At 44.8% G+C, this 18078-nt stretch overlaps 2 protein-coding genes across 4 annotated transcripts in view; one reads left to right on the top strand and one right to left on the bottom strand.

Annotated features, from left to right (window-relative positions):
* Window positions 1–18078, top strand: part of Pdzk1 (PDZ domain containing 1) — a 34259-nt gene that overhangs the window by 15294 nt on the left and 887 nt on the right. For both annotated transcript variants that reach the window (XM_040752178.1, XM_040752180.1), the window contains exons 3-8: window positions 966–1215; window positions 9417–9553; window positions 10802–10997; window positions 11455–11651; window positions 16683–16907; window positions 17283–17573. In XM_040752178.1, the coding sequence (XP_040608112.1) occupies window positions 966–1215; window positions 9417–9553; window positions 10802–10997; window positions 11455–11651; window positions 16683–16907; window positions 17283–17573 (1296 nt within the window). The remainder of the gene's footprint in view (window positions 1–965; window positions 1216–9416; window positions 9554–10801; window positions 10998–11454; window positions 11652–16682; window positions 16908–17282; window positions 17574–18078) is intronic.
* Window positions 12561–18078, bottom strand: part of LOC101838438 (Golgi pH regulator) — a 44401-nt gene continuing 38883 nt past the window's right edge. For both annotated transcript variants that reach the window (XM_040752182.1, XM_040752184.1), the window contains one exon: window positions 12561–14774. In XM_040752182.1, the coding sequence (XP_040608116.1) occupies window positions 14589–14774 (186 nt within the window). In that variant the 3' untranslated portion in view covers window positions 12561–14588. The remainder of the gene's footprint in view (window positions 14775–18078) is intronic.

Genomic DNA, 18078 nt, shown 5'->3' with positions numbered 1-18078 from the left:
ATCAGTGGAGCTGGTTCTCTTCTGGCTACCCCTGGCAAGGATCTACCATATTTTATGGTGACTCATGTAACTGCTTATGAGTAGCTGAGAACTGTATGTATGTGACTCAGTGGGCAAAGGTGCTTGTTACCAAGCCCGAGGACCTGTCCCATAGTGGAAGGAGAGAACTGATTTCCACAGGTGTCCATGTTCATGTGCCATGGCCTTTGTTATAAAAGCAATCAATTTAAAAATGTTATGCTGTAATAGTCGGGTCAGACATTCATTGCCCATTTGCCACGAGCTGGGCAATTTTATCTGAATAAGGTGTAGTGCTCAGCACAAGCCGGCGAGGCATGTATGCCGCGTAGATGAGGCAGCCATGTGTAGGTGACTCGCTTGGTAAATTCGTGTAGTGACTGCGGGGAGGGGAAGGCCTTGCCTCACTTGGGCATCATTCCCCTTTCAGTACACCACACCTCCACCCCCTGGACCTGAGAAGCCCTGAGGTCCTCGTCAACCTCCTAATGCTGCCACCCTTCAACACAGTTCCCCATGTGGTGGTGACCCCTACCATAAAATTGTGATCGTTGCTGCTTCATAACTATAACTTCACTACTGTTATGAATTGTAAATATTTGATAGGCAGGGAATCTGATACATGACCTCTGTGAAAGGGTTGGGTCATTCAGCCCACCAAGGGGGTCGTGACCCACAGGTTGAGCACTACTCCAGAGCATTCATCTCTGGGAAAGCTCAGTTCTGGGAAAGACCAATCCTTGTAAGGGCTTCCTGGATTCCCACAGTGCCAAGGGCCCAGTCTAATTCTCCCTTATATATTGGAAATATTGGGGTAAAGGCATCTGGAACCCCTCTGCTTAGGGTATGGGTTTAGGGACACATGATGAACATCTTCCTCCTGCAGTTGGTGGGGGGGGGAGGGTAACAGGACAAGGTATCCTTTTAACACTCCTCTTTCTTCGAAGGTGGTGGATCTGGTGAGAAAGAGTGGGAATTCAGTGACTCTGCTGGTTCTGGATGGAGAATCCTACGAGAAGGCTGTAGAAAACCAGGTAGACTTGAAAGAATTGGAGCAAAGTCAGACGGAACCTGCTTCAAATGATAAGAAACCAAGCCCTTTGATGAATGGAGCCGTGGAGCCGTGCGCCCAGCCACGGCTCTGCTACCTGGTGAAGGAGGGCAATAGTTTCGGCTTCTCTCTGAAAACCATCCAAGGTGAGCTTAGGGTGAACTGCGCTCTAGTCTTCCAGAAGCCCTGTGTTGGTAATGACAGTCTTTGCAGTTGCTATGAATGCCCACAGCACTGTCACTCTCTTCTTTGTCTTCAGCACAAATCCTTTCTCTGCAGTTGTACAAAGAGAGATCCCGACTTTGAACAGCAGCGAGGGCTGAGTGGGGGACTCTTTCCCTAGTGTTTATCAGGCTGGCTGTTTGAGTGAGGCCAGTGGTTCAAGGACTGATGCCTCTTCATTGTTTTGTTTACCTTGTTTTTTCTTTTTTTTTAATTTCTTAATTTATTTCTTACATTCCAATCCATTTCCCCTCCCTCCTCTCCTGTTCCCTCCATTTGCCCCCCCCCCCACCTGCTTCTCAGGGAAGGGGTAAGGCCTCCCCTAGGAAGTCTACTAAGATTATCCCATCATCTCATTGAGGGAGGACCCAGGCACCTCCCCCCACCCCTGTGTCTAGGCTGAGCAATGTGCCTCTCCATATAGAATGGCTCCACTGAGTCTGTTTGTGCATTAGAGTTAGATCTTAGACCACTGCCAGTGGCCTCATATATTGCCCCAGCTGCACCATTGTCACCTATATTCAGGAAGTCTAGTTCAGTCTTATGCAGGTTCCCCATTTGTCAGACCAGAGTCTATGGTCTTTCACCAGCTTGGGTCAGTTGATTCTGTGTGTTTCCCCATTATGGTCTTGACTCCTTTGTTCATATTATTGCTCCTCCCTCACTTGGATTGTACTCCAGGAACTTGGCTCAATTGTTAGTTGTGGATTTCTGTATCTGTTTCCATCTGTTTCTGGAAGAGAGCTCTAGTTTCTCTGGGGTTGTGGGTTGTAGGCTGGGTATCTTTATGTATGGTATCTGCTTATGAGTATGTAAACACTATATTTGTCTTTCTGGGTTACCTCACTCAGGATAGTTTTTTTCTAGTTCTGTCCATTTGCCTGCAAATTTTAGGATGTCATTGTTTCTTACCCTGATTAATACTCCATTGTATAAATGCACATTTTGTTTATCCATTCTTCAGTTGAGGGACAACTAGGTTGTTTCCAAGTTTTGGCTATTATGAATAATGTTACTATGAACAAAGTTGAGTAAATGTCCTTGTGGTTTGAGCGTGCATTCTTTTGGGTATGTGCTTAAGAGTGGAATTGCTTGGTCTTGAGGTAGATCATTCCCATTTTCCTGAGAAACCACCATACTGATTTCCAAAGTGGCTGTACAAGTTTGCACTCCCATCAGCAATGGAGGAGTGTTCCCTTTACTCCATATCCTCTCCAGCATAAGCTGTCATCAGTGTTTTTGACTTTTGCCTGTCTGACAGGTGTATGATTGTATCTCAGAGTTGTTTTGATTTGCATTTCCCTGATGACAAGGATGTTGAACATTTCCTTAAGTGCCTTTCCACCATTTGATATTGTTCTGCTGAGAATTCTCTGTTTAGATCTGTACCCCATTTTTAAAATTAGATTATTTGGTAGTTTGGTGTCTAATTTCTTGTTTGTATATTTTGGAGATCAGTCGTCTGTCAGATGTGGGGTTGGTGAAGATCTTTTTCCATTCTGTAGGCTGCCATTTTATCTTGTTGACTGTGTTCTTAGCCTTAAGGAGCTTCTCAGCTTCAGGAGGTCCCATTTATTAATTTTTGCCCTCAGAGTCTGTGCTACTGATGTTCTGTTTAATAAGTGGTCTCTTGTACCTATTCATTCAAGTATATTTCCCACTTTCTCTTCTATGAGGTTCAGTATGGATGGGTGTATGTTGAGGTCTTTGATCCATTTTGACTTGAGTTTTGTACATGGCAATAGTGTGTGGGTTGAAATCAGGGTCTTTGATTTGATTCCATTGATTCACCTGTCTGTTTTCATGTCAATATCAAGCTGTTTTTATTATTCTATCTCTATAGCAGAGCATGAAGTCAGGAATGGTGATGCCCCCAGAAGTTCCTTTATTGTACAGTGTTGTTTTGGCTATTTTGGGCACTTTTTTTTTTCCAAAAGAAGTGAAGTATTTTTCTTCTGTGAAGAATCATGCTGGGATTTTTATGGGGACTAAATTGAATCTGTAGATTACTTTTGGTAAGATTGTCATTTTAACTATGTTGATTTTACCTATCCAAGAGCATGGGAGATCTTTCCACTTTCCGATATCTTCTTTCATTTCTTTAAAGACAGTGTTCTTATCATACAGGTCTTTTACTTGTTTGGTTAGTTACCCCAAGATATTTTATGTTATTTGTGACTACTGTAAAAGGTGATTCTCTGATTTCTCTCTCAGCCCACTTATCTGTATAGGAGGGCTATTGATTTTTTTAAGTTAATCTTGTATCCTGCTATATTACTGAAGATGTTTATTAGTTGTAGGAGTTCCTTGGTAGAATCTTTGTGGTCACTTATGTAAACTATCATATCATCAGCAAACAGTGAGAGTTTGACTTCCAATTTGTATGCCTTTGATCTCCTTTTGTTGTCTTATTGCTCTAGCTAGAGCTTCAAGTACTATATTGAATGGATATGGAGAGAGTGACAGCCTTGCCTTGTTCCTGATTTCAGTGGAATTGCTTTGAGTTTCTCTCCAGTTTGATATTGACTGTTGGGTTACTGTATATTGCCTTTATTATGTCTAGGTATGTTCCTTGTATCCCTATTCTTCTCTCCAAGACCTTTATCATGAAGGAGTGTTGAATTTTGTCAAAGGCTTTTTCAGCATCTAATGAGATGATCATGTGATTTTTTCCCAGTTTGTTTATATGGTGGATTACATTGATGGATTTTCGTATATTGAGCCATCCCTGCATACCTGGGATGAAGCCTACTTGATTATGGTGGATGATTTCTCTGACGTGTTCTTGGATTCAATTTGCCAGTATTTTATTGAGTATTTTTGCATCTATGCTTATGAGGGAAATTGGTCTGTAATTCTCTTTCCTAGTTGTGTCTTTGTGTGGTTTGGGTATCAGGCTAACTGTAGCCTTGTAAAAGGAGTTTGGTAATGTTCCTTCTGTTTCTATTTGTGGAATAATTTGAGGAGTATTAGTATGAGATCGTTTTTGAATATCTGGTAGAATTCTGTACTGAAACCATCTGGGCTTGGGCTTTTTTGGTTGGGAGACTATTGATAACTGTTTCTATTTCTTTAGGGGTTATAGGTGTATTTAAATTGTTTATCTGTTCTTGATTTAATTTGGGTATGTGGTACTTATCTGAAATTGTCCATCTCTTAAAGTTTTCCAATTTTGTAGAGTACAGGTTTTTGAAACATGACCTGATGATTATCTGGATTTCCTCACTGTCTGTTTTTATGTCCTCCTTTTGTTTTAGATTTTGTTAATTGGGATATTCTGTATGTCTTTTGGTTAGTTTAGATAAAGGTTTGTCTATTTTGTTGAATTTCTCGAAGAACCAACTCTTTGTCTCTTTGTATTGTTTTCTTTGTTTCTATTTTATTGATTTCAGCCCTTAATTTGACTATTTCTTGCCATTTACTCCTTCTGGGTGAGTTTGCTTCTTTTTGTACAGTGCTTTCAGCTCTGTTAATTCACTAGTGTGGGATTTTCCAGCTTCTTTATGTAGGCATTTAGTGCTATAAATGCCTCTTAGCACTGCTTTCATTGTGTTCCATAAGTTTGGGTATGTTGTGCGGTTATTTTCATAAATTTTAGGAAGTCTTCAATTTCTTTATTTCTTCCTTGACTCAGTGGCAATTCAGTTGTTCAATTTCCATGTATTTGTAGGCTTTCTGAAATTAATGTTGCTGTTGAATTCTAACTTTAAGCTGTGGTGATCTGATAGGATACAAGGGGTTATTCCAAATTTTTTTTTGTATCTGTTGATGTTTGCTTTGTTACTGAGTATGTGGTCTATTATTGAGAAGGTTCCATGAGGTGCTGAAAAGAAAGTATATTCTTTTGTGTTTGGGTAGAATGTTCTATAGATGTCTGTGGTCCATTTGAGTCATAACATCTGATTGTTCCCTTATTTCTCTGTTAAGCTTCTGTCTGGTAGACCTGTCCAGTGGTGAGATTGGGGTGCTGAAGACTCCCACTACTAATTAGTGTGAGGGGCTTGGTTTGTGATTTGAGCTTTAATGATATTTCTTTTACAAATGCAGGAGCCCTTGTGTTTGGGGTATAGATGTTCAGAATTGAATTTCCTCTTGATGGATTTTTCCTGTGATGAATATGAAATGCCCTTCTTTATCTTTTTTATTAATTTTAGTTTGAAGTCTATTTTGTTAGAGATTAGGATAATTATACCAGTTTGTTTCTTAGGTTCATTTGATTGGAAAATTTTTTCAACCCTTTACTCTGAGGTAATGTCTGAGTTTGAGGTATGTTTCTTATAGGCAGTAACAGAATGGATTGTTTTTGTATTCAATCTATTAGCCTGTGTCTTTTTATAGGTGAATTGAGACCATTTATATTAATAGATATTAATGACAAGTGGTTGCTAGTTCCTGTTTTTGTTTTTGGTGGTGGTGGTATTGTGTGTTCAATTCCCTTCTTTGGGATTTGTCTGTGTTCTTGTGGATGTAGCTGACTTCGTTGGGTTGGTGTTTTCCTTCTAGTACTTTCTGCATGGCTGGGTTTGTGGATAGGTGTTGGGGAAGTCCTGTTATTTGCCTGTTATTTGTCAATAAAGCACTGTCTGGCCTATAGGGAATCTAGATAGGAGGGACTAGGAGTCCAGGAGGACTCTGGGAAGGAGAAACACAGGAGAGTCAAGATGTAATGCCATGGGAGTAGGAAGCCCGGAACTATTCTCCGGTAAGAGAAATACTTAGATTAACAATTATGGGGTAATTACTTAAGTCAGAGCTAGCCAGTAAGAAACAAGCAAGGCTAACAGCTTCATAATGAATATCGCCTCCTGTGTGTTTATTTGGGACTGATGCGGCTCTAGAACCAGGCTGGCGGGAAGGCTTCTCTCAAAGAAAAAGCTTCTCTTTACAGATAGGTATTGTTTAATTCTGATTTTATCATAGAATATCTTGCTTTTTCCAACTATGGTTATTGAAAGCTTTTCTGGGTGCAGTAGTCTGGGCTGGCATACATGGTCCCTTAGTGTCTGCATAACATCTGTCCAGGATTCTCTGGTTTTCATTGTTTCCATTGAGAAGTCAGATGTAATTCTGATAGGTCTGCCTTTATGTTACCTAGCCTTTCTCCTTTGCAGCTCTTAATAGTTTTCCTTTACTCTGTATGTTTAATGTTTTGATTATGTGGCAAGGGGACTTTTTTGGCCTAGTCTATTTGGTGTTCTGTAAGCTTCTTGTACTTTCATAGGCATGCACTTCTTTATGTTGGGAAAGTTTTCTTCTACGATTTTGTTGAATACATTTTCTGTACCTTTGAGTTGGATGACTTCTCCTTCTCCTATTATTCCCAGGTTTGGTCTTTTCAAGCTGTCTCAGATTTCCTGCATGTTTTGTGTAAAGGATTTGTTGGATTTAAAAGTTTCCTTGATTGAATCTGTTTCCTCTATTGTATCTTCAATGTCTGAAATTCTCTCTTCCATCTTTTATATTCTGTTGTTTATGCTTGCATTTGTGGCTCCTGATTGTTTACCCAGAATTTCCATTTCCAGAATCTCCTTGGTTTGTGCTTTCTTTATTGCCTCTATTTCAGATTTCAAGTCTTTAATTGTTTCCTTCACTTGTTTGCTTTTTCTTCATTTTCTTTAAAGAATTTGTTTTCTTCCAATTTTTTGTCTTTCCCTCCATTTCTTTCTTTCTTTCTTTCTTTTTGGTTTTACAAGACAGCGTTTCTCTGTATTGTTTTGGAGGCTGTTGGACCAGCCTGGCCTCGAACTCACAGAGATCTGCCTGCCTCTGCCTCCCGAGTGCTGGGATTAAAGGTGTGCGCCACCACCGCCCGGCTGATAGCTACCTTGAGTGAGACTTAAATCTCTTTTTATGTCCCAGAGAAGCCAAGAAGAGTTCATTCACTTATTCAATAGATTTTTGAGCATCTGTTTCCATGTTTACAACCCCAGAGTTGCTGAATAAACCCTGTCTTCCTATGACATTATAGTACTCTCCATTGAAGCCCAGTCTCAACTGTCCTAAGATGTGTCCCTGACCTATGCTGCAAAGGACATAATTTCTGGCTTTTGGGAAGTCCTAGAGCCCTGTTTCTGTGGTGTCATAGGAATGCACCACACCGTACTGTTGACTAGAGTCCTTTGGCATTTCCCCTGGGACACTGGCCGGAATTGGGAGCCATGCTACCTGGCTGGCTCCATCTTTGTTAAACAGAGAAGAGGTTGGTAGGTTCAGAAAAGATGTTGACACATAGCTGCCTTTCAGAAGTTAGATTTATAATGAGAAAGGGCCATAAGTGAGTGTTAGCTCATCACCTAACACTAGTGTTGCCTCTGCCTACATTCTGTCTGGTCCCGGAGAGGACCGATGGCAGGCCATGTTTGGTGGAAGGGAAAGAAGGCCATTTGACAATTTAAATTGCTTTTGAGGGCCAAAGAACCTTGGCATTTCTTAGAAATCTATTAACAGTAAAATGATGTTAAACAAAGGGGCGGGGGTGGCTGGTGAGCTGGCTTAGTGGGTAGAAGTGCTGGTTGCCTGGTGACCTGGGTTTAATCCCCAGAGCCTCACTTGGTGGGAGGAGAGACAATTCTGACTTCCACGTGTGTGTGTGTGTGTGTGTGTGTGTGTGTGTGTGTGTGTGTATGTATGTCGACACACAACCTAAAAAGTCAAAATTCGCTGGGTGGTGGTGGCGCACACCTTTAATCCCAGCACTTGGGAGGCAGAGGCAGGCGGATCTCTGTGAGTTCGAGGCCGGGCTGGACCGATAGCCTCCAAAACAATACGGAGAAACCCTGTCTCGTAAAAACCAAAAAAAAAAAAAAAAAACAAAATTCACAGTCTCCTTCCTTGGCTCTTGTGCAGATTCACCACAGTGAGTAGTTTTTATGGGAAGAATGTTTACTTCTTGACAAACTACAAGATAATGGTGACTATAAAGGAAGCCACGCAGCAATTGGCTTAGAGAGGAAGCTGACACAATTCCATTCAAGAATGAGGTTCATTAGATTGAGAGAGGGCCTCTGGTGGAAGAGGGAACAGTAGACAACGCAATGTATGGAGAGTCAAACATGGTGGGGTCTTAAAGGGAAGGGCAGATATCTCTTAAAGCCTGGAGAGGAGAGAAAGATAATGAATGAGTGAATGAATGAATGAGTGAATGAATAAGCCAACTACATGAGAAGGATGGTAGTGGGGGTTGGAGGAGACTCTTCAGCGATTACCTTTTGGAGCTATCTGAGCCCAGAGCAAAGGAAAGGTCTGGTGTTTTATTACCTTTTAGGGATGGTGAGAAGTTTTGCACCATGGAATTATTTCAACACAGCCATGTGTGACCAGGAACATGGAGGACCCAGGCATCCTAAGTCAAGAGCTAGTGAGTCCCATCACAGGTGCTTTTATCTCTGTTGCAGACAGAACCACAGGGACACCTGAAGAGGATCATCACAGGGAGATCTTTGTGTCTAATGGGCAATAGGAGAACTGTTAAGTGTTCAAGGGAGCTGACTTGATGGACCTCCTACTCTTTAAAGTAACACATATGGCCATATAAAGCTATCCCTAGAATAGATGGAAATGTTCACATCTAGAAAGGGTTACTAGAAAATCACACCACACACGTTCCCTTTCCTCCTCATCCTTCCTCTGACCTTGCTGTGCTGCAACAGAGGTTTACAGACTCCAGCAGTCTGTGATGGTACCACTCAAAGGGGAAGGAACGGAGCAGATGACTTTCAATTCTACAGATGCAGAGGTAGATGGATCAGTACTTTCTGGTTCAAGAGGCCAACACCAGCCATTTATTTTTAAAAATTCCATTGGTGTGTGTGTGTGTGTGTGTGTGTGTGTATGTGTATGTGTATGCACGTCATGCTGAATGTGTGGGGGTCAAGGGACAACTTGCAGGAGTTCTATTTTTCCACTATATGGACCTGGGAATTGAACCCAGGTTGTCAGGCTTGCCATCAGGTGACATTACCCTCTGAGTCAACTCACTGGCTTTTCACCAAGAGTCTTGCCTTTCCTTCGTCAGCATGAGAATTTCAACAGACCCACGCTGAGTCAGCAGTGCCCAGCTTTGGGAACTCTTCTTTGCCAGGTGTGTAGATTTCTGTGCAATACTCTGTCTCCAACTCTTCTTCAGGTAAAAAGGGTGTGTTCCTGACTGACATAACACCTGAGGGAGTAGCCATGAAAGCTGGGGTCCTGGCTGAGGATCACTTGATTGAAGTGAATGGAGAAAATGTAGAGAACTACAGTCACGAGGACGTGGTGGAAAAGGTAACCCTTAAAGGGCTCACTTCTCACCTCCCTTCCGCTCTGCTCTCATTGGAAACGGGGGAGGGGGGGTGGCAGGTCCAGTGTGTGATGGGGGTGGTAGGTCCAGTGTGTGATGGGGGTGGTAGGTCCAGTGTGTGATGGGCGTGGTAGGGCCAGTGTGTGATGGGGCGTGGTAGGCCTGCTGGATGAGTGTGTGATGGGAGAACGTCCAGCCAGGTGTTGGAGGTGTTCGCATCAAGGGCGCAGAGCCGCTGGTGGCACGGGCGGTCCTAACAGGGCTTTTGTCGCCCTCCCCCCACACTCCCTTTCAGTTTCCATTTCTACATTTACTTGTGGTCAACCACATCTGAAAATAATGGAAACTTGCAGAAATCAATGGTTCCTAAGTTTAAATAGCTATTACTACAATACATTGTTGTAATTTATTTCTTATTTATTGTTAGTCACTGTGTCCAACTTCTAAGTTAAACTATCGTAGGTATGTGTGCAGAGGCAGAAACAGCACAGGCGACGCTTACTATTGTCTGCCATCTGTGGATGGTGGCTTCCTTCAGTGACTGACAGGTATAGTGCACAGAGATGGGTCTTATTATTGTCTGCCATCTGTGGATGGTGGCTTCCTTCAGTGACTGACAGGTATAGTGCACAGAGATGGGTCTTATTATTGTCTGCCATCTGTGGATGGTGGCTTCCTTCAGTGACTGACAGGTATAGTGCACAGAGATGGGTCTGCTAGATACCTTCTGGATGGAGGTGTGGGTGGCAAGGGATGGATTTCATCATTCAAAACAGAATACAGTGTTAAGCTTATAAGTAATCCCTCGAGTCTCCATTTAGCATTTCCACGTGTGGATGATCGTGGGTAACTGTACTGCCAGGTATTGGAAGAGCCACGGCAATGCTGGCCCTGGAGCAGGGCTGTCTTTTTGAGGTCAGATGGAACCTTGAAAGCGGACCAACCTCTTAGTAGAATGATCTCCGGAGTTGACCCTTACTTCCTTTTCTAAAATCCCATCCTGCCTTTCTCACCTGCACATCTTTCTGGGCTTTGAGAACTTGGGCTCCCACTGTGTGTGGTTGGATGTTTTCCTTCAAAGATAGATACATCCAGTCAGGCTGGGGGAAGCAACACAAGCACTCGTGCTCAGGCACTCACGTGCCCCGAGGTTTCTGCACGCACGGAGGCCTTGCTCCCAGCATTGTTCATGGGGGATGCCCCATGTTGCAGGTCTGCATGTCTTGTTGCAGGTGAAGAAGGGAGGGAGCCGTATCGTGTTCCTCCTTGTGGACAAGGAAACTGCCAAGCGCCACAGTGAGCAGAAGACGCAGTTCAAGAGGGAAACAGCCAGCCTGAAACTGCTGCCCCATCAGCCCCGGGTGGTGGTGATCAGGAAGGGAAGCAATGGCTATGGATTCTATCTGAGGGCAGGCGCCGAACACAAAGGTGAGGCCCTCAGTGCTGGCTCACCAAGCTCCGGCCCCACCAGGAATGCAGCGGGTAGGGGGCCTGAGCTGCTCCCACGGGGGTCTCCTGCTTCTACTTCCCTAGTACTGGCCCCTTTCCATTCTGAGGCTTACCTGCTGGGTATGACTTGTGGCTGGCAAGTAAACCCACTGACTTCCTAGGAACTTCTTAGCCTGCCACTTTGCCAAAAGAAACCATCAGACACTTAGTAAACACCGGGTCCTCCATCTTTTAAGATCCTCTGCTTGTTTGAGGCTGGTTTGCTCTGAAAACAGGCTGGAAAGTAGCCGTGTAGGCCCCTGGGGTGCAGAGAGACAGAAGTTGGATTCAGCATGCCTTCATACCTATTTCTTCAGACCCTGGGATTCAGCAGAAATCCTAGAGCTTACTTGCTTGGGAGCTTTCCTGGTAACTTTGCTTTGTGTGGGTGGGGTAGGTCAGATCATCAAGGACATAGAATCTGGAAGCCCAGCAGAGGCAGCTGGCTTGAAGAACAATGACTTGGTAGTTGCTGTCAATGGCGAGTCTGTGGAAGACCTTGATCACGACAGTGTGGTTGAAATGATTAGGAAGGGCGGAGACCAGGCTACACTGTTGGTGGTGGACAAAGAGGCAGAGGAAGTCTACAGACTGGTAAGTAATTCCAGTAACACAGATAATCAACACAACGACTATGTATGCATGCATTAAGCTCTGACTTTGAGCTGAGTTAATTTTGTTCTTCACCCTGGAAAGGGACATAACAACCCTTAAGGCCAAATTGTGGCTCAAATTGGTAGTGACAGAGTGTTAAATGAGTTATAAATTCCAGGACTGAAAACTTTAAATCTGGAGCCAGGCGTTGGTGGCGCACGCCTGTAATCACAGCACTCAGGAGGCAGAGGCAGGCGGATCTCTGAGTTCGAAGTCAGCCTGGTCTACAGAGTGAGTTCCAGGACAGCCTACAAAACAATACAGAGATACTCTATCTGAAAAAAAAAAACAACTTTGATTTGTAAATTAGCTGAAGAATTACTCTTGCTGATCTGAGATAAGCTATGAAGAACAGGAATCTTAAATGGACAGAGCATAAATGGTTTTATTTGGTTTTAGATTCATTTTTATGTGTGAGTCTTTGTGTGTGTGTGTGTGTGTATTTGCATGTGTGTGAAGGTGCCAAAGTCAGAAAGGGTGTCAGATCTGGAGCTGGAGTTACAGGAGGTTGTGAGCCACCTATTGTGAGTACTGGGAACCGAACCTGGGTCCCTCTGCAAGAGGTGAGCACTCTTAATGGCTGAGCATCTCTCCAGCCCTGATAAGTGGATGTGCTATTGTTGGTCAGAAAGCTTCTTCAGTCTTGAGTAAAGACCTAGAAAGGTTTATTAGTTTGTTGTTAATGCAAAACCACAGCTCTCACCTCAGAAGGAATAATTTATTTTGGAGTTAAATCTGAGTGGCCGTGGTCCGAAAACACAGGTTTACCAAGTCCCACCACATTCCAACATGGACGCAGTTTAATGGAGTTCTGAAGGCGAGGATGTAATGACTTCACTGGACCCAAGATAAACGACAAATGGGTGTTTATTGGGGACACTCACACAGAAAATACAAAGAACTGCGGTGGGGGCGGGGCGTTCCTCTGCCGTTCCTACCAGATTGGCTGACCCACCAGAAAAGAGTGCATAAATAGAAGTCAGGCCTCAAGCTTCCCTCTTTCTGTTTCTGTCTGCCTGAAGCCACACCCAAAGGGGTGTGGCCACCATTACAGGTTCATAGACAAGCTGCCTACAGAGCTTTTATAGAAGCAGACCAAAGGTATAAATGCAGTCCTGAAAAAAGTACATTTGTGGAAACATGCAGGTTACAGTGAGGCGGAGGCCTCAGACGCCGTGTGACAGATGTAGCCCTTTGGCTGATGAAGAACAAATTTTGTTAATCCATTCCAACTTGTTTATCAAAATGTTGGAGGCGGGTAAGGAATCTTTAGGCTACAGATGGCCCTAGTGAAATGGACTCTGGACCTGCAGCATCCCAACCTCTCCACAGGGCTGGAAGCTCTGACTGGTGGGGACACAGTGGCTGTACAGGAATTCTCATTCTCATTGCCCTTGGTAAACACAGTGGACACAGGTTCGCCAAGAACAAGACACGCTGATGGAGATCCGCACTCCCTCCCCTCCTTCTCACAGCTGTTTGCATGTTAAGGCTTCTAAAAACATTTGCTGTTGTTTTTAAATTATATGCTTATGTGTGGTTGAGTGTGGGCATGTCTACATGGGAGCAGGTGCCCATGGAATCTAGAAGCGGGTGTTGCGTCCTGGAGGTGGAGTTACAGGCAACTGTGTAACCTGTCTGGTGGGTGCTGGGAACCAAACCTGGCTCCTTTGTAAGAGTGGCATGTGCTCTTAACCACTGAGCATCTCCACTCCAGTGTTAACGTTTATAATGTTATCATGAGAACGGATGCTCAGTCCATTTCAACAGCTGTCTGGAGGCCAAAGTGCCATCTGCTTTGCTGAATGTTGGTCACAGATAATAGTCTTCTTTTGGTTACACAGTAACAGAAGTACCTCAGAGCCACAGCAAAGGGAGGAAGAGTGTGGTGGTGACACTGACCTCCTTTTATAGCTTGGAAACTAAGCTTAGACACTAAATGACTTAGATACTCAGCTTAGCAGAGACACAAATCAGTATTTGAACTCAAGTTCTCAGACTCCATCAGATTTTTCAAGATACTTTTGTAAACAAGATTGAAGAATTAATTGGATGACTTTGTTAGCTGTCTGAATAATCCCACCGAGAATCTTTGCTACTAGGATAATGTCAACCTGAACAGAAGTCTCTATGACACACACACTACTTGCTCCTATCCTGATTTATTACATTGGGATGGAGACACGTTTGATGTATTTTCAGAGGATGGAAAGGAATGCTGGATGATAGACAGGAGGTGTGATTAACATTCAAAACATCTAGCCAGGGGCTGGGCGCTAGCTGAGTCCAAAGTTCTTGCCAGCGTGAGGATCTGAGTTCGATCCCCACCTCTGTAATGAAGTCAGCTGTGGCAGTGTGTGCTGGAGGGGTGGGGGTAGGAGGGTCCCTGGGGCCCAGTGGCTGGCCAGCCTTGCCTAATGGGGGAATGCCAGGCCAATGACAGGCACTGCCACAGAAGAGGCAAGGTGGAAGGTCACCCAAGGGATGCCAGCCACGGTTATCTTCTGTATACCCGTGTGTACCTACACACCCACGGACACAACACCCTCCTCCTCACACGAGGAAGAATAAACATGAACAAGACAAATAGAGAAGGCTTTAAAGTACTATTCCAACTTGAAAGTAAATTGAATAGGAAATGTCGAGACCATATTTGGTACTCCAAAAAGCTGCCTCCTCCTAACAAAACAATTTAAGGCTGGCTTCTAGAGTTAGTCGGTCAGAACAGCCACAGAAACACTAGTAATGAAACCAGGGGTTAGCTGTCCTGAGCGCCAGCTTTCTTGTTGTAAGGCACCGTGAAGGGCAGGGAGAGGACTAATTTAGTTACTACCTAGCACATGTGGGTATCTCACATGTATGGCCATTGAATTGATATCATGTCCAGTTCTGAGAACCTGGTCCAACAAAGTCCTGCAACCAAAAAGGCGATGACGGAGGGGATGGGAAGATGCTGGTGTTACCTTGCAGCAGGGCAGGCTCCCGAGGAGGGGAAGTCTTGAATGTGAAAGGTTGATGGGCGGTAAACATCTGTTCGTCCCTTTTTTGTTTCGCTTTGCTTTTCTAAGAAAGAAAATTATTTGAAAGGCTGTTCGCATGACTTAAGGTACAGGGAGCTATTTCTGGCTTAAGAACAGCCATAGCTGTCATAAATGGGGGCAACTTGACACTGTAAGCCACTGTTTTGATGTTGTAAATTGATGCTGGCATTGAGGGTTTTGTTGTAATTCCTGGGGGCGGGGGATCTATGATAGAAGGATGTCTGTAATTTTCCTGGTTTTGGTTAAAGTGAGAGGGGAGTCTGCCCACTCTCAAGGGTGGGTTTCATGGCTGGTGTGGGGGTAGGGTGGCTCTCTGAGATACAGCAGTGAATATGTCAAAACCCCTAACGATTCCTGACGGGGGCTAGACTCATGAGTACTCGAAAGGATGGCTAAAAACCTTCTGCTGCTGCTGCGTTCCTGTTGGGTGCTATGATACCAGTGGTCCATCCCCAGGCAGACACCGCTGCTCTGCTTGCTGGGGAGAGCTCAGGGCTACGTTGTGAGCCACTCGGATGACTTCCCACATCATCTAGTCATGGAAGTGGAGCGTCTGTAAACATCCCCGAGGGCAGTATGGGGCTGAGCTGCCAGGTCCCTGGCTCCTAAGGGCAATGTGGGCAGATGGACCCCACATCTCCTCTTTGCTAAGCTTCTACAGGATGAGATGGACACAGTGTTCCTCCCTCATTGTTTGATGTCTAACAAATGTCCTGGACACCTACTCACCTCAATTTAACTGCTGAGCAGGTCCAAAGCACACCCAAATCTAGCCCCTAACTCAGGCAAAATCCTTATCCAGCTAAGTTAACGCTATTAAAATACAAATTAAAAAAAGGGATGGGGGAATTTCGCTCAATTTTGTTTCAAAAGATCGAGGACTTGAGTTTGACTTGTAATGTTGACCAGGATGGCACAAAAATTGCAGTCTCAGTGCTGGGAACGCAAAGATAGACCCCTAAGGCATGCTTGGCAGGCCAGGCTAAACTACTGGGTGAGATTCAGGCCAGCAAGACGTGTCTCAAGGGTTAGCCGGTGCTCCTGGGGATAACTACACAAAGGAAAGCAGGAAACTGCCAGAGGAAGCTGGAGCAAACACAAAGGCATCAGGGATGAATGTGCTCGAGCACTCGAAGAAAGAATAGTTCATTTCCTGTTCTCTATGTTCAAGACCATCACATTGCTGTCTTCATGACGGCTGCGGCAGTGAGAGGGAGCAGCGTATTTACAGACAGGAAGAAGCTTGGCATGAGAGAAGTGCTAATTACAGTAATTAGCAAAGAAAGTTGAGCGCCAGTGCTGGTGACAGCAAGCAACTGAGGGACAGGATCCACTTTTGCCTCTGTATTTGGTCACCTCTCCCATTAGTGTGTGGAGTTGATCTTTTCTGATGACTTTGAGTCTTCAGTTAGTCACAAAAATGCTTTTGGTTTTTTGAGACAGGGTTTCTCTGTGTAGCTTTGGCTGTCCTGGAACTCACTCTGTAGACCAGGCTGGTCTCAAACTCAGAGATCTGCCTGCCTCTGCCTCCCAAGTGCTGGGATTAAAGGTGTGCGCCACTACTGCCCGCTACCTTTTAGTTTATATAATGTGCTAAAGACAATTTTACTGAGGACAGGGGAGAGCAGGCCTACTTGGGTAGTCCCTTAGAAGTGTTCCCCTCTGGAGAGTGTAGGCAGTGTAGTTCAGTGATCTGCCTGCTTTTGTGGAGTTAAGCTAGTAATCTGTTAGATAGCCTTGGGGTTTGGTGCGGAAATCCATACTATTTGTCTTACACACTTGTGTTTGTACACGTTTCTACCTCAGGCTGTAGTTGAAAAATTTAGAGCCTACAATGGAGGAACAGACATGTATGACATGTGTATTAAGCCGCACGTTCAATGATGTGTAACTGCTCATATGTGTTATTTTTCCCCTTTATTCTCAAAAGGCTCGTTTTTCTCCACTTCTCTACTGCCAAAGTCAAGAACTGCCCAATGGTTCTGTCGCGGAGGCTCCAGCTCCTGTGCCTGCTCCTCTGGAGGCCACAAGTCCAGACACAACCGAGGATGCAGGAGATCATAAACCCAAGCTCTGTAGGCTGATTAAAGTCGATGACAGCTATGGCTTTCACCTGAATGCCATTCGGGGTCAGCCAGGCTCCTTTGTCAGAGAGGTACGGTAACTGATCCCAGCAGCCCAGCAAACACAGCCAGTTAGGATCGGCACTGTCAGTGCAAGCCATGCTTTTTTGACATGATGCTAGCCGCAGAGGCAGTCATAGTCTCCACCTTCAGGACTGCTACCTGTCTGCTTTTGTGCAAGCGTCATAGCGCCTGTACCCTGTGGGGATGGGCAGTGAGATCCCAGCAGCTCTCAAGTTGGGATCCCAATGCCTTCAGCCCAAAGATGTGCAGCACGGTGCTTGGCCAGTGTGGAGGAGGGGGGTATAGCCTCTCAAGGAGAAAGATGTGGTTAATTTTTAGGAGGGAAGCTGCCTGGCACACCCTCGCCATGTCTGGAAGTGACACTCGGAAACTTCTGCTCACAGGTACAGAAGGGTGGCCCTGCTGACAAGGCGGGGCTGGAGGATGAGGACATCCTCATTGAAGTGAACGGGGAGAATGTGCAAGATGAACCCTACGAGAAGGTAGTGGACAGAGTCAAGAGCAGCGGGGAGCACGTCACTCTCCTGGTCTGTGGAAAGGAGGCCTATGACTACTTCCAAGCTAAGAAAATCCCCATCGTTTCCTCCCTGGCTGACCCCCTGGTCTCTTGCCCTGATGGCCATGGAGAAGCATCAGCAGAGGCAGCGCACGACTCCCACCCAGAAAAAGAACGAGTGAGTGGCGACTTGCTTCTCTGGGATCCAGTCCCAGTGCCTGTTTCTCAAAAATAACAGGGTAACCAGCCTGTCAGGGTTTTGTGAGGAGAGGAGGAGGTATACATGGACAAATTTATTGTCGTCTTAGAAATGTGGCCCTCATTGTGGAGCTCAGGCTTGGCTCTGCATCCTGAGTGCTGAGACTGTGGCTTGGGAAGTAGCATGTGCTTGGCAATCAGTCAATGCAGAAGTTAATCAGAATCATGATGGAGACCACCAAAAGAACCCGACTCGGTTCTGTGGAACGAGCTCTGGTTCTGCTGCACAGCAGGGAATTTCCTGCTCTGTGCTTTTAGCTTCCCTACTTTTTACACTATTCCTATAGAACAGGGAAATGTGTACAATTGTTTTCAAAACAGTGCCTGGCTCACAGTGAGTGAAAACAGACATGGCCAAGGTCAGTATTAAGTGACAGGTATTACAATTATTTTTGTCAGAATTTTTTCTTAGATGAACTTTTGAG

Source organism: Mesocricetus auratus, unplaced genomic scaffold (genome assembly GCF_017639785.1).
Source record: "Mesocricetus auratus isolate SY011 unplaced genomic scaffold, BCM_Maur_2.0 Super-Scaffold_100009, whole genome shotgun sequence".
In the NCBI taxonomy this organism is placed as follows: domain Eukaryota; kingdom Metazoa; phylum Chordata; class Mammalia; order Rodentia; family Cricetidae; genus Mesocricetus; species Mesocricetus auratus.
Note: the sequence above shows the minus strand (reverse complement) of the source record. Positions and strands in the feature narration are given on the sequence as shown.